Below are 21218 nucleotides of genomic sequence, written 5' to 3'. Positions count from 1 at the left end.
TTAAGAAATTACTTTGGAAGTAATTAAACAGTGCATGTTTTATCCCAATCAAACCTAATAGTAATGGAGAACTTTAAACATTTATTTTCCCAGTTTGCAAATAACACTGTGATAATGTAAGGAATGGAATATGGGCCTTTACATCTGGATGAGCATGGCCCTTATAGGGAGCCAATATAAAAAATGATGGTGAGTGGAGACTAGACAAACAAAAGAAAGAGGGCCATGTCTGAAAACTATTAGAAATCGGTGGTATTACCCTTGGCAAGCAATCAGATTCAATAATTTTTCAAGTAGAATTTATAAAAAAAAAAAAAAAAAAAAATGAAAATGAAAAAAATATGTCCAACTGGTTATTAATAATAAGAGATATATGGACTCCATATATAATATCCACACAAACATTTGCATGCTTCCAGCGGGAAACTGTTTGGTTGTATGAACATCGAACCCCAGACAAGCAATCTTAGGGTTTTACTTATGATAATTCACCCAAAAATTAATTATCCTTTAAAAAAGGAGCCCTCACAGACCAATAACTATGTAGGAAATCTGAAAAAGCCAACCATTTACAAGCACTCCTAATCAACAGAATATGAATGATGTCAGGGAGATGCTGAAAGGCAATACTTTGGGCTTATATACACTGCAAGTTGTGGTCAACTAGGTCTGAAACATAAATGACCAGAAAAATTGATTACAGATATCTCAAGTGCTGTCATATTAACCTGTTTTGTGCATGAGCACCATTAGGCTGGTGTTACACAAGCAATGTAGACTGCATTACTCAAGTAGAAAAACAAAAATCATTGGGAAATGTGGTTTCCCTGTTACATGAGACTGTCTCAGATGTCAAAACGCTGCAGTGTTTAAACAGCTGAAGCACTTTGTAGCGTTTCCCTTGTGACAGAACATCCACACTTCCCAGTCACTGCCATGTACTGGAACTTATAAATACCACTGTGTTCTGGCTGGGAAACCAGTTTAACACCAACTGTCAAAACAATAAGACAGCCCCTCCTAGACAAAATAGTATTCTGAACATGAGAACCTAAATCTGAATGTAACTGGCTATAAAAAATACTGACAACATAAAATCAGCTGAAGGAATAATATATAATCTTTAAAAACCTTTATATTAACCACAAAGTACACACAGTAATACGGTTTGCATACATATGCTAATAATGTTTTTGACAGAGTAAAAACCACAATAGTCGTGGTTTGGTTCCAGAAAGTTTTTGACACCTTTAGAAATTTCTGCATAGAGGTTACCTTAAATGTGTTCAGATCTTCATCCAAGTCATACAATAGATACAGAGAAACAATGAATAAAAAACACACAAAACACATGCAAATTAATTTATGAGTTTATGCTCAATGATGGTCAATCAAACACTAAAATTTCTTTGTTTGCAAAAGTATGTGAAACACTATGATTATCCGTATAATTAGGGGGATATTTAAAGTCAGGAGTGTCAAATAATAAGATGACAATCAGGTGCAAGTTTGGGTGGCCCTGCCCTAAAAACAAAAACAAAAAACAAACCTGAGCCTTCACTACCAAAGAGTGGTCTTCACCAAACAGGTCTGTGAATGAATGCCATGCCTCGGAACAAGGGATATTTTTGAGGACCTCAAACAAAGTTGTCAATGCTCATCAAGCTGGAAAACAATTTCTAAAGACTTTGGGCTTCACCAATCCACTGTCAGGCAGATAGTGTACAAATGGAGAAAAAAATCAACACCATTGTTACTCTCCCCAGAAGGGGTCATCCAACAAAAATCACTCCAAGAGCAAGTCACATAATATTCTGGGAGATCAAAAAGTACCAGGGTAACGTCAAAGGATCTGTAGGCCTTTCTTGCACTGGCTATTGTCAGTGATCATGAGTCCACCATCAGGCAAACACTGAACAAGAATAGAGTACATTGGAGGATAGCAAGGGGGAAGCCACTAGTCTCCAGGAAGAACATTATTGCCTCATTGTTTCAACTTTATTAAAGACCACCGGAAGAAAGTTCTGTGGATGAATGAGTCTAAAATGGAACTTTTTGGCTTGAATGAGTAACGTTATGTTTGGAGAAAACCAAACCCTGCATTCCAACATAAAAACCTCATCCCAACCATGAAACACGGTCAAGTCAATATCATGGTCTGGGTCTCTTTTGCTGTCACAGGACGGATTGCCATCATTGATGAAACTATCAATTCTGGATTGTATGAGCAAATTCTACAAGAGAATTTCAGGGTATCCATCCATCCATGAAATGAAGCGCAACAGAAGGTGGGACTTGCAGTAGTACGGCTCTAAACACAATGTCCATTTAAAAAAAAAAAAAATATTGAAGCAGAAAATAATTTCCGTTTTGGAATGGCAGAGTCAAATCCCAGACCTTAATCCAATCGAAATGTTGTGCCAGGAACTGAAGCAGGATATTCATGCAGGAAAGCCCACCAACAACCGGGAGTTAAAGAAATTCCTCCCAGCCAATGTGAGGGACTGATCAACAAGTATCATCAATGTTTGATTGTAGCCATTACTGCTCAAGGGGATCGTACCAGTTATTGAAAGCTTAGGTTCACATACTGCTTCCCACATGGAAATTTAATGTTGGATTATTTAGATCAGGCCTGTCCAACCTGCGGCCCTTCAGATGTTTGCGAAACTACAAGTCCCAGCATGCCCTTCCAGCTATCAACTGGTTGTCTACCTGCAAAGCATGCTGGGGCTTGTAGTTTCACAACACCTGGAGGGCCGCAGGTTGGACAGGCCTGATTTAGATCGATAAATAAATGAAAAAGTATATTGTTTGTGCGCTATTTTATTGTTTGGTTTCTTCTTGATCTATTTTTATGACTTCGTTGAAGATCTGAACATATTTAAGGTCATATTTATCCAGAAAATTATAAAGGGTTCACAAACTTTCTAGCACCACTCAAAGGCTAAAACTGTGCATCATGATTGGAGCAAGTAGCAAGCCAAACAGAACCCTGCATCCAATAAACAAATGCTTATTAACAAAGAATAAGAGAGAATGTGTGTGATTCATGAAGAAAGACCGTTTCCAAACCAATAGATACAGAGGTGATTATTGTCAATGAAAGCTTATTCCATCCCATTTTATAACAGTAAGTTGCTGTTTTTTGTTTGTCTTTTTTTTTGCCAAAAATCCTTCCCCTGCCCCCTTCCGCCACCCCGCCTGCAAAAAGTGAGCTGTGCCAAAGCCTCCATTACACAATGGCAAGAGGTTTGCACCGCTGACCCCTTGCCAGCTGCATTCAGGCTTGGAACATCTCTCTCTGCAGGAAACCTAAAGGCTTTCTAGTTAGCAGGCTAGTGTGCATTCAGGAGTAGCAACTGCTGGAAAAGCCCAATGCTCTTTGTTTTTATGGCCTTCCTTTACAAAAAGATTAATCGTCTGTGAAATGGAAACTGCAAACAGCAAGTGACACAAAGTGATCCCTTTGAGCCTTCCCTGATCAGTTTTGTCGTTGTATATCTCAAAGCCGCATGTGGTTAGGTCCAGAGTACAAGCAGGTGATAATGAAGAGCCTGCTCCGAGTGGTCAAAATAGACCCTTTAAGAAAAGACGGCATTTTTAAGGGTTGAGGTGAGATTTTGTTAAGAATAAATTAAAATTCTAAAGTGTTCTACTGCACTAATCAAGCCATGTGATTCAACTGCCTATATATTGAGGCATTTGTTATTACAGATTAATATTGTTAAAATATTAATACAAAAAGAAAAGTCACGCGACATTTCTCAAAACTGTAAATAACTGGAGCACTTATTGAAGAATTTGCCTTTTTTCTGTCGCATCAAGAGAGGGAAGGAGGAGGGGGGAGGACTGAGGGGAAAAAAGTTCCAATAGCATAGCTAATTTTCTGCACCCCAGGAATAGGAGCTCCCCGCAGATTTTAACAAGTAAGGGGGATTGCTAAAACTTTTTAATGAAATCCAACATGTTCTACCTAAAAGAATAATCACTTTAACTCTCGTCATTGCAAATTTTCACTCACAAAAATGTTTAAAAGTGGCTAATGTAACACCGTTTCCTACAAGGAGAAGTTCAAAGTGCTATATTACAAATGCATTATGATTAAAAACGCACTGTGCAGCCTTGCTATTAAATGTTCTTTAAACCCTAAAAGGTTTCCCATAGATCTCCCTTGGCACTGCATATACAACCTTTGACAAGTAATGTAGACCATTTTTATTCATTGCCTAAAATTGTAGGCAATTATGTGCGTCATACTGGCCACCTGCAAACTCTGAATGCCTACTCTGGTTGTCAGAGCGAGGACGGAAAAAAAAAAAAAACCTAATGTCGCAGGGGATTAATCTATGGAGAGAGTCCTCCTTAATAGCTTCGGCAGGTGAAATGGCCCAGCTGGTTACTGCGATGAGTGGCCAGGAGCAGCTTATGTACAGACATGCAACAAGACTTCACATAAGGGAAAAAATATATATATATAATCTAGTCACATGCACAGACAGAAGGTGTCCTGTTCATTCCGAGGTACAAAAGCAACACTGCAATCACTATCAAAATGGTACAAAACAGGAGAAGTATGCAGCACTGAAGATAGAATAGTAAATTTATTTGCTCTTAAAAACAAATTATTCCAGCTTCACCCTACCACACAGTGGAGGCAGCCATTTTGTGGCATGGACCAATACTCATGAGAATTCATTATGGCTTTACTCCTCATGCCTCAGTGAGGTAAGATGCATTCTCAGAACTACTGGTTCAGTTCACAAAATGTCTCTCTCCACTGTGAGCAAGTAAAAGAAATATCTGGCAAACAAGAAAAAACAAGTGAAATGTTAACTGTGACTTAATATTCTCAAAATATTTAAATTGTTCCCTTTTAAGTAAAGATGAAGGCAATCGGATTTGGCCGGTTGTGAAATTTGGGTGAATTTTAGAGATTACTGTTTAGAAAGAAAATATATTTACTGTTCTTTTAAACTGATTCAGTACAGTACAGAACAGCACACTAGACCTCACTGCCACTAAATGATAAAAACCAAGAGTCCTCCAGACCCCCCTTCACTAGCCGGAATTTTGCCACACTGACCACTTATTACCCAGGAAGCCACCGCCAAGCGTGTTGGTAAGAACCCCCTGGGACTTTCTAGTGCAGGGCTGGTATGTTCAGGGGGAGGGGGGGGGGGCTGCTGTGGGTTTTTTTTGCACCCTACTGCCCCCTCCCATAGAGGTACCTGCCCCCTACCATACAGGTACCTGCCCTGCACTGATCAGCAGCAGGGAGACCATACTAACGGTGAGAGCCAGAACTAGCAAGCTGTGGGCCCCGATGCAGGGAAGTGGGGAGGAGGGAACCAGAGCCCACAGCTCGCTAGTTTCCTGTGCCGAGGGCCCCATTATCTCCATGGGCACCGATGCACCAAACCTACTGCACCAATGGTAGTTCCGCCACTGCTCATTGTCTCTCTCATAGTTAAAACCAGCCCAGTCAGTCTAGCACAGGGGCTGGTTGAGGACTGAAAGTGAAATGAGAGCACATTTTTTTTTAATTTATTTTACACAGGACACTGTATGTGGACTGTTTTAATAGAGGTGACGAATGTGTCCGCAAATGGCTCCCACACATTTAAGCCTTTTTTTCATTATTAAACAGCATCATCTCTATGAAATCAGTAAGATATTTTGTTTTTTGTTTTCTCCACTTTGATGCTGAGAAAAATGTGCACAGAATAGGGCCGCGCGCCACCCGGCGGCCAGCAGACAGAGCAGGGCCGCGCGCCGGCCGGCGGACAGAGCAGGGCCGCGCGCCGGCCGGCGGACAGAGCAGGGCCGCGCGCCGGCCGGCGGACAGAGCAGGGCCGCGCGCCGGCCGGCGGACAGAGCAGGGCCGCGCGCCGGCAGGCGGACAGAGCAGGGCCGAGCGCCACCCGGCGGCCAGCAGACAGAGCCAACGCCATAATTTGGCTAACAGTATACAAAAGCTGACCATCATCATCCAGTAACCAGTACACAAACCTGAGCCCCCATTACCTGGTGTAAGACATAAAGCTGAACCCAAACAGAGGGTCTAATATACTTAGCTGAGCCCAATCTAGATTGAACCATTTACTCACCCTCCTAATAAAACACTGTGTCACACAACTGCTGTAAGTACAACAGGAGATAACCGAAATTGAGAGCTATCTGCTTATAACACACACAGGCTGCTAACATCTCTGTGACCTAAGTTATGTAATAACTCATCCTGTCTTCTGCTTGTGTCATATTTGTGGGTCATCGTGGAATAATAAAAACAAAAACCATGTCCTAGTGCTGCCGCTAAACTAAATGGGGGGATCACATCGAGGTCGCAGCTCTCTAGATGATTCTTTAGCATTTTGGAGGTCCAGCCCAAATCTGCTTGCAGCTCTCAAAGAGGCCACGTGTAGCCCTCAATGGGATCTTCGCCTGAGCAGAGTAGTCTCCCCTCTTTGGTCCCATGACATATGATTTTCATGTCAGAGTGAGCCTAGCAAATTCACACTATAAAACCTGTTCTTGGATAGTCCTACAAACTTGACTAGCCAAACGCAAGTTAACCTACTGTTTGCGCTACACTTCTGGAGATCCTCTATAGAAATACTTATGAGGTCACTGTACAATATCATATCTGTGTTGGCTTCTTTACTACAAACAATATTTAGAAATCCTATTTAACAGATACAGATTTAACAAAAAACATAAATGAGCCATTTATAGAATAAAACAAAACTCATACTGCCCAACAACATCAAACCACCGTAAAACAAACTACTCTATGGTTAGACTGATACAGTTCTGTACAATGGACTGGAAAGCATAGGATTGTACTTTTTAGAGCAGAGCGGTAGATCAGTAGTTGATGTCTCCGGCACCCACAGTAGTTTCGCTACTTATCCTGCTCCTTCCACTATTCAACTATTGGTCCGTAGCTTCCCGCTTGTCCTCATATCATGACATTCCAGCACAGTGGCTAAGTGGTTAGCACTTCTGCCTCACAGCGCTGGGGTCACGAGTTCAATTCCCGACCATGGCCTTATCTGTGTGGAGTTTGTATGTTCTCCCTGTGTTTGCGTGGGTTTCCTCAGGATGCTCCGGTTTCCTCCCACACTCCAAAAACATACTAGTAGGTTAATTGGCTATTATCAAAAAATGACCCTAGTCTCTCTGTCTCTCTATATGTGTATGTCAGGGAATTAAGATTGTAAGCCCCAATGGGGCAAGGACTGATGTGAATGAGTTCTCTGTACAGCGCTGCGGAATCAGTGGTGCTATATAAATAAATGGTGAGGATGATAATTTATAGATAGGGTGGACCCAACACCAGAAGTAACGGTTTCTGAACAAGCGAAACTGAACCTGTTGCCGATACTGTAGACACAAACATAGTGTGGGCTGAACCAGTATACAAATGTTCTCTATTAGCTCAACAGAAACCAGTCACATCACTTACACACTGCATGAAACACGCATTTTGTCGGCTGACTTAAGAATAAAGTCTTTTAATTCACTAGGAATCAGCAACATCACTGAAGATGGCAGCCACTTCGTAGGCTGCTCCATTATTCAAATGCAAACCATCACTTCTGCCTCAGTGAGGTTACTGGTTCTTAGTGGACTGAAACAGCTGCATTTTGATGAACACTGGGTCAGCACATAAAATAACTCTCCACTATGTGTAGGCACCAGGCACACTTTATAATGACCTCCCCATTATGTTTATAGATAGGACATTACAATGGCATGTTGTCAGTTCATTTTAACATACTGACACTTTCCTTACGATACTCTGGAAGGGGATATAAAAAAAAACAAAAAAACGATGAACACTTTTCTCCATGACAGGCAGCGATTTTCACCACAGCATGTACTCAGAGGAGTAAGTCACACAATGGACCAGTCAAAATATCCCCTGTAGAGCACCTGCAGTTGTGTATTTTCATTGTTTCTGAATTGTTTTTAAACAAGAATTCATCATTATTCCCAGGGAAGTTAGAAAATGGTACAATGTAAAGAAAAAATGTGTTTCCAGAAATAAGTATTATGGGTAAGCCCATCAATAAAAATGTATTTGGTGTAGACCAGGAAATATATATTTCCTAAAAAGAGGTTTCATTTACCTGAAGTCAATGGCACTTCAGTAACTAAATAAAAGCATTGCAGTGTTACATCTTACAAATGGACCAGACGTACTGTAACGAAATACAGAGGCCATGTTCTAACATCTACACTGCATCTCATATAAATGTAGTAAGTAAGCAGTAGTAGATGACTCTTGTGGTCTGAATTTGTTTAGGACGGTCTTGGCTGTTGTTGATCAGGGGGCACAAAGAATGATATTGTCATTTTTGCTGTGATGTTCTCAGGAACACTTGACCACCATACCTCTTAACGTATCCCGTTTTTCTTTTTCTTTTTAATCCCCTTTCCTCAAAACCTCTATAAAAAGTAATTTTAAGTAATTATTTGCCCCTGCTGACGACCATCCAACACGACCTGGCTAGATGGGAACCTAGATACATTTCCTGGGTAGGTAGAATCCAAGTCATCAAAATTAATATCCTTCCCCCCCTAGTGTACTTATTTCAGACGCTCCCAGTGTCAATCCCCCGGAAAACTATCCTCTCTCTCCAAGCGTTCTGCAACCGTTTTATCTGGCAAGGGAAGAAACCCAGATTGAGTAAAGCGCTACTAGCCAAACCCAAAGAGGCTGGAGGCCTTGGTCTACCGCTAATGTTTGAATATTATTTGGCTACACAATTGAGCCACGTCATCTCTTGGCATCTCAACCCAGGACTAAAAAAATGGGTGGATATAGAAAATGCAATGACCCCTGATATACCTGTACACCACCTATTATGGCTTCCTAAATCTTGTAGACCGGCGTCAGTATACTCCTGCCCAGCAATTGCCTTTACTCTAAACTCATGGGATTTGGTTAATAAAAAACATAACCTAGCCCCATACCCTTCTCCCCTGACTCCCATTTGGACTCAGACATTATTCCCACCCGGGAGATCAACCACAATATCAGGTTGGTGGCGTGCACACAAGATAGAACGCTTTCTACATATTAAGGGAGAAACCGCCCCTGCCTCGTTAGATGAAATGCGAGATAAATGTCTCCCCCCTCCTCCTATTCATTTTCAATATGTACAAATCTGCAACTTTATTCAGTCACAAACCCGGTCCTCCCGTCTCCGTAGCAGGTCCCAATTTGAACGACACTGTATACACTCCGCAGGCCGTAGGGGAAATATCTCAATCATGTATCGTACACTCACAGCACCACCTGATCTAATTCTCGAACCTCATGAAGAGGCATGGCAACGGGACCTGGGGGAGTCTTGGGACAGCGAGGAGTGGTCTATCATCCACACAAGAACAGCGAAGGTCTCCATTAATGCAGGTACAAACTGCTATAAGATTTACACATGTTGGTACCTGGTTCTAGAGAGGTTGCATCGGATATACCCATCGGTTTCAGATAGATCCTGGCGCCTTTGCGGGGCCAAGGGAACTTTTTTGCATATTTGGTGGGAGTGTCCTGTCATTCAAACTTTCTGGAATCTCACTCTGGCTATAGCTCGAAAAGCCACAGGGATTAAAGTTAGTAAGAAGCCTGCTCAGATCCTATTTAAGCAATTTTCAGCTTTACTTATATCAGGGATGGGTTGGTTAATTGCACACATTTACCAAGCCTCCAAACTTCTCATAGCAAGAGCCTGGAAACAACCCACGGCCCCTTCTAAAGCAGAACTGATTAACCGTATTTGGTTTATCTCCTATATGGAGCACATCTCTCCCCTGTTGAATGATACCTTACCAAAATTTAGGGAAGTGTGGTCACCCTGGTTTATTTGGCAACAATCCTCCATCCCAGGAAATTCTTGATTTGTAACTCTAATAGATTGAGAGGTTAATACCCCCCCTTTTCCCCTTCCCCCTGACCTTTACCCTCCCCTTTTCTCCTATCCCGTTCCCTTTCTCAAAAATACAAAACCACCGCTGCCTTATGATTGTTTCACATTTGATATTTGCTCAGCTGTCTATACTTCTGTGTTGTTGAAAGTGCTATTTTTCATCACTGTTAAAGTGTCATGACGTTTATGATTCAGATGTATAGCTCTATTGTTTAAACCGAGTATGTTCATTTACTTGCTTATGCGGTTTCAAAATAAAAATTTAAAAAAAAAAAAAAGTGATTAGCGAATCACAGAAAGTAAACTAGCCTTACACAATTTTGGATCAGTGTGAGCTTCTCTTAAAACCCCAAATTTTTGTCTGAGTTAAACTCATCCTGTGACAGGACACATAAGGACCAAGCAGATGTGTGACTTAAGGTGGAGGAGACCATCCTGTCATTCACTAGGGTGCAAAGCCCAGAAATCACCCCCTAGTTTCTCCAAGAAATTCAGCTATTCCCCTATGGGAAATACAAAACTCCAGCGTTTCCCAACAGAGCTAGAACAGGTATGTCATCACCTGCCATGGGTAGTCCAAAGTAGGTGTGTTAGAGGTCACAGCTAGCTTGTTTAACATGTTTGGACTTAAAAATAGCTAATTAAATTACAAATTCTTTTGACATAGCTTCCGGTGTATGTAACTAGCTGTATTTTTGTGTCCCATTCACAATCTGGGCCATCAGCAGAGAAGAACAACTAAACAAAACATACATGTAATGTCCTTTACACATCTCACCAGCCCGTCTCCAACAACCAGTGGCTAAGGGAAGCAGAGCTAGAGAGTCACACAAAGACCACGGGCCACCACTTAACCTATCTGAGGATTTTTGGCCATATTAAAATACCTTAACCATACAATGTAAGCATACGGATAGTTATCCATAAATGATAGGGACAGCTTAAGGACTAATAAATTTGGTGGGAAATGGATGTAGACTGCTAACATATCAAACCTATCCACATCTATTGTGCACGCTACAAATTAGAGATCAGCAGCTGTGTGTGTGAATCGAGTATTGCAGAACTGGCCACTTTGTGTGAAGGTCTGGAAATACAATCCTTGGATAGGACTGACACTTAAGGCCATGTTTCTGGCAAAACATGCAAAATCGTACGGTCAATTGTGAAATGGGACAAATTTTGCAAAAGCAGGATACTTCCTTAATCTCTGCTACAAATATAAATTGCCCCTCTGGGTCAGATATGACTTACAAGGTTTGTCATCTCAGGGTATTATGTACTAAAAGACAGACATTACGGAAATAGCCATAATGACAAGCATGGTACGACCACCATACCCACTGGGAGCGGCGAGAGATGGCCCAAAAGGTGTGATTGCTGTAAAGACTTTGATATTTTTGTAAGCAAATTTGTCAAAGCCTCAGTATCCCTGTCCTGGGAGCTCAGGAAACAGAGTAAGAAAGGACACAGGGGGAAGAGAAGGGGCAAGCAGACACTCTGCGCCTGTTCCACAGCACAGGGAAGGGATAAATTCCCTGGGCTCGTGCCACGGGAATACAGGCATTGTGGAAGTTATTTATCCAGAGGCAATTGTCAAGATCATCCTTCGTTTGTTGCCACTCACTGTGATCATAACGTGCTAATTGGAGACTCTCCTCCCTAATTCTATGCTGTGTTCCCACAAAACTAAAACATCTTGTTGCAGCGAGGCAGTTCTACCTTCACTAATTTTGCCTGTCAAGAGTGTCATGAAAGGCCGTGAGGTTGGTGAGCAGCTCCATGGAGCCAGCTGGAAATGGCTGGTAAGTATTGTTTGTAGCCACCTCTGCGTCACTGGGAGAACGGCATGTCTCTGAGGGTGTCAGCGCTGAGGCACCGCCATTCTGAGTAAACTAATGAGCAAACCTTTTGAGCCAACGTGTGACCACATGCTTTGACTATTTGTATTAACATGATATTACAAAACTGTGCGGAGTAAAAGCAGTGGAAAGTGGCGGGGAAAAGTCAAAGCAGGGTCGGGGAAAGGAGAAAAATAAAAAGAGAGGGGTGGGGAAAGAGAAAAGAGGGTCTCTCTCCTCTTAATGCTGGTTTTGCGTCTTGATATCCATCCTCCATGAACTTTCTATTTATGCCACTGGTTCCCAAACTGTGCGCTGTGGCTCCCTGCGGTGCAGCGGCAATCTCATAGGGGTACAGCAGCTAGGACTGAGGGTAAGCAAGACTGGGCACTAATTGGTAATTATTTTGGCTTAAGGTTGCCTTGAAAAAATTATGGTAACCCTAAGGGTGCCTCGAACGGAGAAAGTTTGGGATCCACGGATTTATACAAAAGGAAAAAGACAGGGGATAAGTGCTTGGCACCGCTACAACCATTCAGGAACCACAGTAAATTCGAACAGTGACACATACAGAGCAAGTACTATTTTATTTTTATATTAACTCATTGACAGCCACCACAATTTGTTGCTGGTTCCGAGTGGAGATGTTCTTTAAACTACAATAGGTTTAAAATGTATTGAACTACTGACTGTATTAAAACACTACGCTTCATTTAACTGTGCATGGTACTTTCAGAAAAGATATACGCATTTAGAACGAGCCTTTTGTTTATTTACTTCCCACATTACAGAGATGGAAAGTAACAAACTCACAAATTTACTAAACTGTCTGTCACAAAAAAAAGGGAACATTCTGTAATAAAAAACACTTTAGAGCCTATTAAATATGTCACTTGCTATAAATATTCACCTAGGTGACATTGAATAATCTGAGGCATCAACAAGATAACCTTAAAAAGTGATCTGAACATTACATTGAGAGGGGACTTGTAGAAGCTCTTTCATTAGCACATCACAGTGACCTGAGGTTGGAAGCAGAGAAAGCATCTTCTCTCTAATGACTTTAAGTACAAGTGGCCTTTGACCACCGATCATGTTAAAACACAAAGAATAATGAACTTCTTGTGTATTTCAGCTCGCTCTAGAATTTTTTAAAAAGTGTGTCTGAGTGTAATCAGATCATATTTTATATATATATATATATATATATATATATATATATATATATATATATATTCGCCTATCAATGTGTATCATCATGCACAGTTATAACCTAGATACAGATAAAAGTCATTAAGGCCTTTAATAGAAATGAATGACATTCAATTTTAAGGATATTAGACAGGTGGAGATTTCGGTGACTCAGGTAGAACGTTTCAAAAAACCAGTACAAGCCTTCTTGAATTTAGGAACCATTAACTGATAGGCAACCGGAAACACTTCAAGGGGGCTCTCTAACCTTCACATCACCATTCACCTTAGTAATAAGTTAAAATACTACATTTAATCAAAAGAAAAAGACACCTATTTATGCCACAGCAGGCATTTTAAATAAGTGTTACAAGCTACAACATACAAATCTGACAAAGCCGGATGGAGCTGGGGGTCAGAGGTGAAGGCTCGCAGGGCTGGTTATTGCCCATCATGCATTAGCTGGCTTCTGGTAATCTTAGGTGGTAAGATGTTTTGAAGATACCGTGTTTATCTGGCCCAATGCTACCCACTTCACGCTGGCTGGCCACCCACGGGTGTCTTCCTATGCCAGGGACGTCTACCCAGTACCATCTAGGATTCGTATAGTCACTCAGGCAAATGCAATTAGAAAGTAAAGCAATACATTTATTGTAATAAAACAATCACTAGATTATTATGTACACACAGTAAATAAATGCCAGGCAGGTTTACCACATCATCTGTCCCCGACCCCACTAACTTAAGGAGTCAGTCACCTGGCTGTCCAGACTTGATGACCCACGGATCTCTCTCAGCTGCATATGTACTCTGGTAGAAAAAGGCAACTCACAACCAGACCTTGTACCTTACTTGAATGAAATCATAGAATGAAGACCACCTCTCTCCCTGGAGTGGCCCCTTATATCTAGGGTCAAATTTTCACAGGGCTTTCCCCTCCCTCGACAAACCCTTGGGTCTGTCTCTCTTTATACATTGGTAGATCCTGCATCGGAGGGTTGAAGGGGGGGGGGGGGGGGGGGGAGTGGAGATGAGTTGTGCTTCTACAGAAGCCTCCTGCCTGGAAGCAGACAAAACATCTGGACTAGTCCTATGGAGAACAACGGACACTAATTGCCTTCCCCCACCTCCAAAGATAGGGTAGCAGTGAACCCCTCCTAAAATTAACCCCTTACACTACTTTGTGATGTCACAGGGTTCCAAGCTGTTCCATGCTTCCTATAGATGAAGGAGGGGGGAGAATAAATGCAGCTCCAGCCCCCTCCCCTGTATCCTGGACACCACTTGGCTTCAATTTAAGGACAATGAATAACTACTTCATCCCTACATCATCAATATGCAATACACAATATACATATTTACAATCAGCTACAAAGTCCCCTTATCCACATGTAATTAGACACTGTAGTGGTATTCTGTGGAGCTGGGGAACAAAAGCAAGGGCTATCAAAAGTACATGCTATAATCCCCATTTTGTGAGAAACAGGCTGGTTACGGTGTTATCAAACTCGTTTCGTCACAGATGTCTATGTGCAAACCAAGTAAAAGGTTAGGATCATACCACATACAATCGTATAATGTTTTATCAGTTTAGAACAAAAACAATTTGTACAGAGTTGTCGCAGGACCTTTTTAAAAGTCAGTGGAGTTTGAACTGTGCACATACAATATAGTATAGATAGAAGCGGACTTACAGACTGTTGATAGGGCATTTATAAATATGTATAACAATAATGGTCCCAGGACAGAGCCTTTAGGGATCACACAAGTAACATCTAGGTGGCTAGAGTTAGAGTCAGAGATTAACACAACCTGGTATCTAAAGGTCAGCAGGCAGGACTGAGGCTCTTTGAAGAGCAGGCAGGACTGAGGCTCTTTGAAGAGCAGGCTCAGTAGTGTTTTGCTACTTACATATTCTGGTTTTAACTTTTTGTCTCCTCCTCTCACAGCTACTTTTTCAAGTTTATCTATGGCAGCGAAGATCATTTCTTCATCCTTTAGACGGAGTTCCTCATGTATGATCTCAATGTCCCGCACTGGATTGACACTTCCTTCAACATGGATGATGTCATCGTCATCAAAGGCACCTATACCGGAGAATGAACAAAACAAAAACATAAAACACTCTATACACAACTGCAAGAAACATTCCTTTATAATCTACAAGGCTTTGCAACAAAAAGGACATAAAATCGGTATCTTTGACATATGTTGTACCATTAGAGGGAATCAAGTAATTTCCTTCTATACAGGTGAAGGAGCACACTATGGGGCAGATTCGATTAGCTGCAATGTCCCTTAAAAAACTCGCAGTAATACTGCAATTACAGTACAGGAAACATTGCAACTCTATGGGGAGCGAGCACAAAATGAGCAGCGATTTAGATCTCAGAAATCTCAGGGAGACACATAGCGTAAGGATGCTATGGAATCTCACAGCTAATTGAATCGCCCCTATAAGTGACAAAATACTTCCATATTTTAAAACTTGAAGTAACAACCATACTTCAAGCCTGTCGCTTCCAACTGCGCAACATCGCCCGCATCTGGCGCTTCCTCTCACAAGATGCCATCAAAACAACCATCCACTCACTCATCATCTTCTCCCGCCTGGACTACTGCAACCTTCTTCCTCACTAGCCTCCCCTTCTCCAATCTCGTCCCCCTCCGCTCCGTTCTCAATGCGACTGCTCGACTCATCTTTCTCTCACGCCGCTCCTCCTCTGCCTCGCCTTACACTGGCTCCCTTTCCCCTACAGGATCCTTTTCAAACTCCTCACCACCACTTACAAAGCTCTCTCCCAGTCTACTGCCCCCTATATCTCTAACCTCCTCGCCATTCACACTCCTGCCCGTTCCCTGCGCTCGGCCAATTACCGTCGCCTCTCCTCCACTCTGATTACCTCTTCCCACTATAGAATCCAAGACTTCTCCTGAGCTGCCCCCCTGCACTGGAATGACCTCCCTCGATCCATCCGTCTCTCTCCCAACCTGTGCTCCTTCAAACAGGCACTTAAAACTCACCTGTTCCTTAAAGCCTACCAACCATCCACCTAACCCCTCATCCACTCTTCTCGTTCTCCCTCTCTCCCCTGTCCCCTCTCTTCTCTCCCCCTTGCTTCACTGGCTCCCTTTTGTGTCTGTTTTTGTTTCACCCTCCCTTAGGATGTAAGCTCGTATGAGCAGGTCCCCCTCCCCGTCTGTCTCCATACCGGTTCTTCTGCTCTGTCTTTAGCATTGGTACTTTGTGTTTATTGTTCTGTACTGTGTCACCCTGTTTGGTCTACTGTTTGTACTGTGTACAGCGCTGCGGAAACCTTGTGGCGCCTAACAAATAAATAATAATAATAATGCAAAAAAAATGCACTCAACTAGAAAATTGGGGGTACTATAGCACCATTTGAATGGAACTTGCATCCAAGCTCCATTGCACATCCACCCACATATATTTCTGTGCAATCCAAAAACAGTATAAAACACTTAATTATACTTTAAATAAGACCTATTGTCAGGTCCTCTGTTCCCATTTTATTGCAACATTTCTATAAGGAGATGCATGAGGTATAGAAGAAGCCAGCCTGGGAGCGAACTCTGTATGTGACAATCTGACTTGCCTACACTATGTCATGGCATTAGCCAGACGTCTATTCTTTCTTGGACTAAATTATATACATATTGTCCCTATGGAGTGTAGGTTGGAAATCCCCTCTCTCGTAATTGTTTTAGTGAGGCCATTACTGCAAGACAAAATGAATATACACTGATCAAAGGAATCCTTATTGGCACAAGTGAATGCATACACCCCTAAACTACATTTACATGATCTGCTAAGACGATTACAACTCGGTTTAATGGTATTTTTTTCACCTTGCTCTTACAAGGCACATTATGTGAAAGCATTACGACTTGTACTCCCATCGCAACCTCTGTTTGTACGAGTATAGAAGTTAATTTACATTGAACAGCAGGGAATATAGACTTTTCACTGGTCAGCGATTCCCGTATGATTTGCATTGCCACTGGGCGGACAAAAAGATGCTTAATGCGGCAGAAGAGAGCGGAAAATGAACTAATTTTCTACAATATAGCTACTAAAGTCTGCATGCCACCTACACGCAGTACAGGCAAACACTGTTTTTGGCCTGAATCAATATTAATGAGAATTCATCACATTAATTCACTAGGAAGTAGCAACATCACTGAGGTTGAAGCATGTCCCTAGTTCCTAATAAATGGTAGGTTGAAAATAGGTTCTGTGCATAGATGACAGACATACTCTGAGACCACCTTATGATGTCATAGGGACGAGCTGTGTAAAGCAATACTTTTAATGAATGCTACGATACTGATATAGTATTAGTGCAAGGTGCACATTAGATGTTCATTTCTAAAAACTGGTAAAGCTCATGTAGTGAAACCATTGGTAAAGAATCAAATATTGATTTTTACATATTATCCTAATCTGACTGGTCTCCATTGTATTATTCATACAGTACAAACGATGGGAGGATTCTGACTAAAGTGTATAATCTGGCCTCTCAAAGTTAGTGGTTAACGAGCTGAAAATGTGAAAACAAAAAAATATTTTTATTAAAATGCAGTTAGTAATCATGTTCTGAAGTGTGAATGTACACTGAATGCAATGCTATACGGCAATTAGGCAGTGCTCAGTGAATATAAATTAAAAGAAAACTGTCAACCACTCTGCCGGCAATTTATGGCCATGCTGAAAAACTGCATTAAAATATGAATATGTAGCAAAATAAGTAAAAAGGGTCATCGTGCAGGAGAAACAAGTCAAAGCAATGACAAAATGCCAGTTAAAGAAAGTATAAAGCATACAAGGTGTAAAGATTATGATTTGTTTTTAATCAACAGATTGTCTAGTGGTAAAGTACAACGACAACTATAAAACAAGGCGAATTAAACACAGATTCAAGTGTCTTATTCTTATGACCTTGGACAGATCACGATTTCTCCCTTGGACCCCAGGCATAAAGATTAGATTGTAAACTCAGTTGTGCAAGGAATCTGTGACTGAAAGATTCTGTGTATTGCTCCGCATTAAATTTTTATGTGCTATAGAAAAAGATTTTATTACTATCATTAATACCTTTCACTCGGCTCTTTCTTACATGCTAATTGTAAACTTAATTACCAATAGGCGACCATCACTATGTGCGACTGGTCAAAATGTTCTTTCAATAACACTTGTTTTCAAAATCTGCTGAAATTAGAATAGTACCAATATTGCCCTTAACAGGTTGCATCACTATTGCTTAACGTAATTAAAATAAACTTACTTTTTGCATTAAAAAAACAAAAAGCAAAACAAAAACCAGCATTGATAGGACATCTTTGATACCCAAGTAAAAGCAGGGGAAAAAATTTGAGTTTTCAGGACACTAGTAAGGCGATTCAAATAACCGTGAAGTTCCGTAGTAGCTTTGTGCATCACGTTTTCGCATGAAGTGAGGGTAATTATCTTCCTTCTCATAGGGGTACAATGAAGAATCAGTGATTTTATCATTACCGTAATTTGTTCAAAACCACAACCAGCGCTGCCACTACAGAATCTCATGGCTAATTAAAATCGCCCCCTATGATCCCTCACAGGCTTTTTTTTTTAATTATTAAAAAGAGCATGCACTGAATTCACTAAACTACAATCATCATCATTTATTTATATAGCACCGCCAATTCCGCAGAGCAGTACAGAGAATATTTGTCACTTACATCAGTCCCTGCACCATTGGAGCTTACAGTCTAGATTCCCTAACATATACACACACACTAGGGGTCAATTTGATAGCAGCCAATTAACCTAAAAGTATGTTTTTTGGAGTGTGGGAGGAAACCAGAGCACCCAGGGCACACACAGGGAGAACATACATACTCCACACAGAAGAGGTCTTGGTCGGGAATCGAACTCACGACCCCAGCGCTGCAATAAAACCTTCTAAGCACCTGCATGTCAAACCATTGCTTTAAATGATGTGAATGCATAAAGCAGTTTAATGAGGAGATTTGATATTCCAGTCCCAACATTACATTACAGAATCTATTTGTATATAAAGAAATATCCGTAAGAGCTGCTCAGAAACCTGATTCTGGACCTTTAACTGACAAGTCCCTATTACTGGATTATTGTAGTAGGTCTCTGCATTTGTTATCTGTACTGGCAGCTTTCATATCTGCAGCTGGAGAGGACGAATGAGTACCATCCGACCAGCTGCAGCAAAAGGTGTCAAGCGTCAACAACATGATTTTGAGCTGAGAAAAGCAAAAGAGAGAAAAAAAAAACCACAAACAAAACAAAACACTACTGATTCCCAGATAGCTTCCTGTCATTATTCAGTAAAAAGACAAGTACTAAATAAACAATATTCCAAATAACCATTTCCCCACAACTCCCCTCTACTATGCACCAAAATGACAAGAAATTATATGATCGTTTCGGCAGGGTGTGAGTTTCCATGGGAATCTGGGATTGGCCTGAAATCATCTGGCAGACCTCTCCCTTAGCTTCAATCTACTCTATCACTGTGGTTCTGACCGTGATTAGATAATGAACCACTCAGACACACAATTTACACAGCGGCTAATTTCATCGGTCTGATTTGAGGGTATGGTTTTGAGGGGGCCATCAGAGAAGCAGGGAAAGGTACATTTGTCATCGATGAGTGACGAGCACTCACCATGTGAACAAAATGGTGCTGGCCCTTGTTAGGAGCATACACTATTAACACACATTTAAAGTGCAGCAGAAGCCATAATTTGAAATTGCCAACTGGAAACGTGAAGGTAGGGTAGACAGATATTACTGAAGTCGTGTGCTGACTTCATGTTCTTTCCATGACATGAGGGGGCAACACGCTAACGAGACTTTATGCAAATAAGTACGCCAAGGAAAAATAATTATACCAACAACAGTAGATAACCCACATTTCCTCTATAAAGGCACAGGTCTGACCATCGGTCTATACTGTAATACTAACAAAACAGAAACCAAAAGACTTCTACAAAAAGAAAAGCTTAAACTTTTAAATTAATTCCCTAAATCTTTCTAACCTCCAAAATCTGGTGCATCTCCGTTTACTCCATTTTTAAGACACATGACATCAAGCACTAAATTATAAGGTATGTTCTGCAAAATTCATCAGTTGTACTTGCCCAATCCATGTGTCTGCACAGGCAAAAGGCTCCGCCCACTTGTATCATATAACTCATTTTTAAAGCGCATAGTAAAGTAGAACACACGGATATAGGAGGAGCCCTCTATGTAACCTTCATGTGGGGGACACGAGTGTTCTATATCCAGTTTACCTGCCCATTTGTTATAAAAAAAAAAGCAATTCTGGAAAATAATACACAGTATATACCCCAAAGTCTGTTAAAAATCTGTCAATATACCGCTAAGACATATAATTGTTTAAAATAAATACCCAATATACTTAGGAGTGGAGTTTAATTTATAAAATAGCCAAATTTCAATTCCATGGTTATAGAACAGAGGGAACTGGGCGTAATGTAACACTGTACACAGTCCCTGCTTCATGAAGATGAGAATCTTCACGGTGGCGTAGTGGTTTGCACTTCTGCCTTACAGCACTTGGCTCATGAGTTCAATTCCTGACCATGGCCTTATCTGTAAGGAGCTTGTATGTTCTCCCCGTGTTTGCGTGGGTTTCCTCCCACACTCCAAAAACATACTGGTAGGTTAATTGGCTGCTAACAAATTGACCCGTGTGCGTGTGTCTATATTAGGGAATTTAGACTAAGCTCCAATGGGGCAGGGACTGATGCGAGCGAGTTCTCTGCACAGCGCTGCGGAATTAGTGGCGCTATATAAATAAATGGTGATGATGATGATCTTCAGATACAGGTATCATTAGATAATGGATAAGTGGATTTCAACTAAGCAAGTCAGGCAAGATCTATTTACGATATGAACATTTATTACTATTACATGTAAAGAAGCAGATAGTTTTGGGTGGAATTATGTGAAGTAAATAGATAAAGAAAATTAAACCACCTGCACCTTCCAAATTCTCTGGATCACGCCATTTCTGTAACAGATCAAGCAGGAGACCCTTTTTTTTGGAAGTGCTACAGGTCTGTCATGGTCAATTTATCCAAATGGGAAGATCATGGAGGAGGAACACTAATAGAAGTTAGAGAAAAGCCCACCCGAAAGATTCTCCTGCTGTGATCATTACAGGCATCACGGGATCCACAGGATAAGAAG

General features: G+C 41.2%; 1 protein-coding gene across 3 annotated transcripts in view; it reads right to left on the bottom strand.

Moving 5' to 3' along the window:
- OLA1 (Obg like ATPase 1) overlaps nucleotides 1-21218 on the bottom strand; it is a 144037-nt gene that overhangs the window by 56658 nt on the left and 66161 nt on the right. For all 3 annotated transcript variants that reach the window (XM_075180612.1, XM_075180611.1, XM_075180610.1), the window contains one exon: nucleotides 14882-15057. In XM_075180612.1, the coding sequence (XP_075036713.1) occupies nucleotides 14882-15057 (176 nt within the window). The remainder of the gene's footprint in view (nucleotides 1-14881; nucleotides 15058-21218) is intronic.

Source organism: Mixophyes fleayi, chromosome 7 (genome assembly GCF_038048845.1).
Source record: "Mixophyes fleayi isolate aMixFle1 chromosome 7, aMixFle1.hap1, whole genome shotgun sequence".
Taxonomy (NCBI): Eukaryota; Metazoa; Chordata; class Amphibia; order Anura; family Limnodynastidae; genus Mixophyes; species Mixophyes fleayi.
This window is presented reverse-complemented; position numbering and strand designations above follow the sequence as displayed.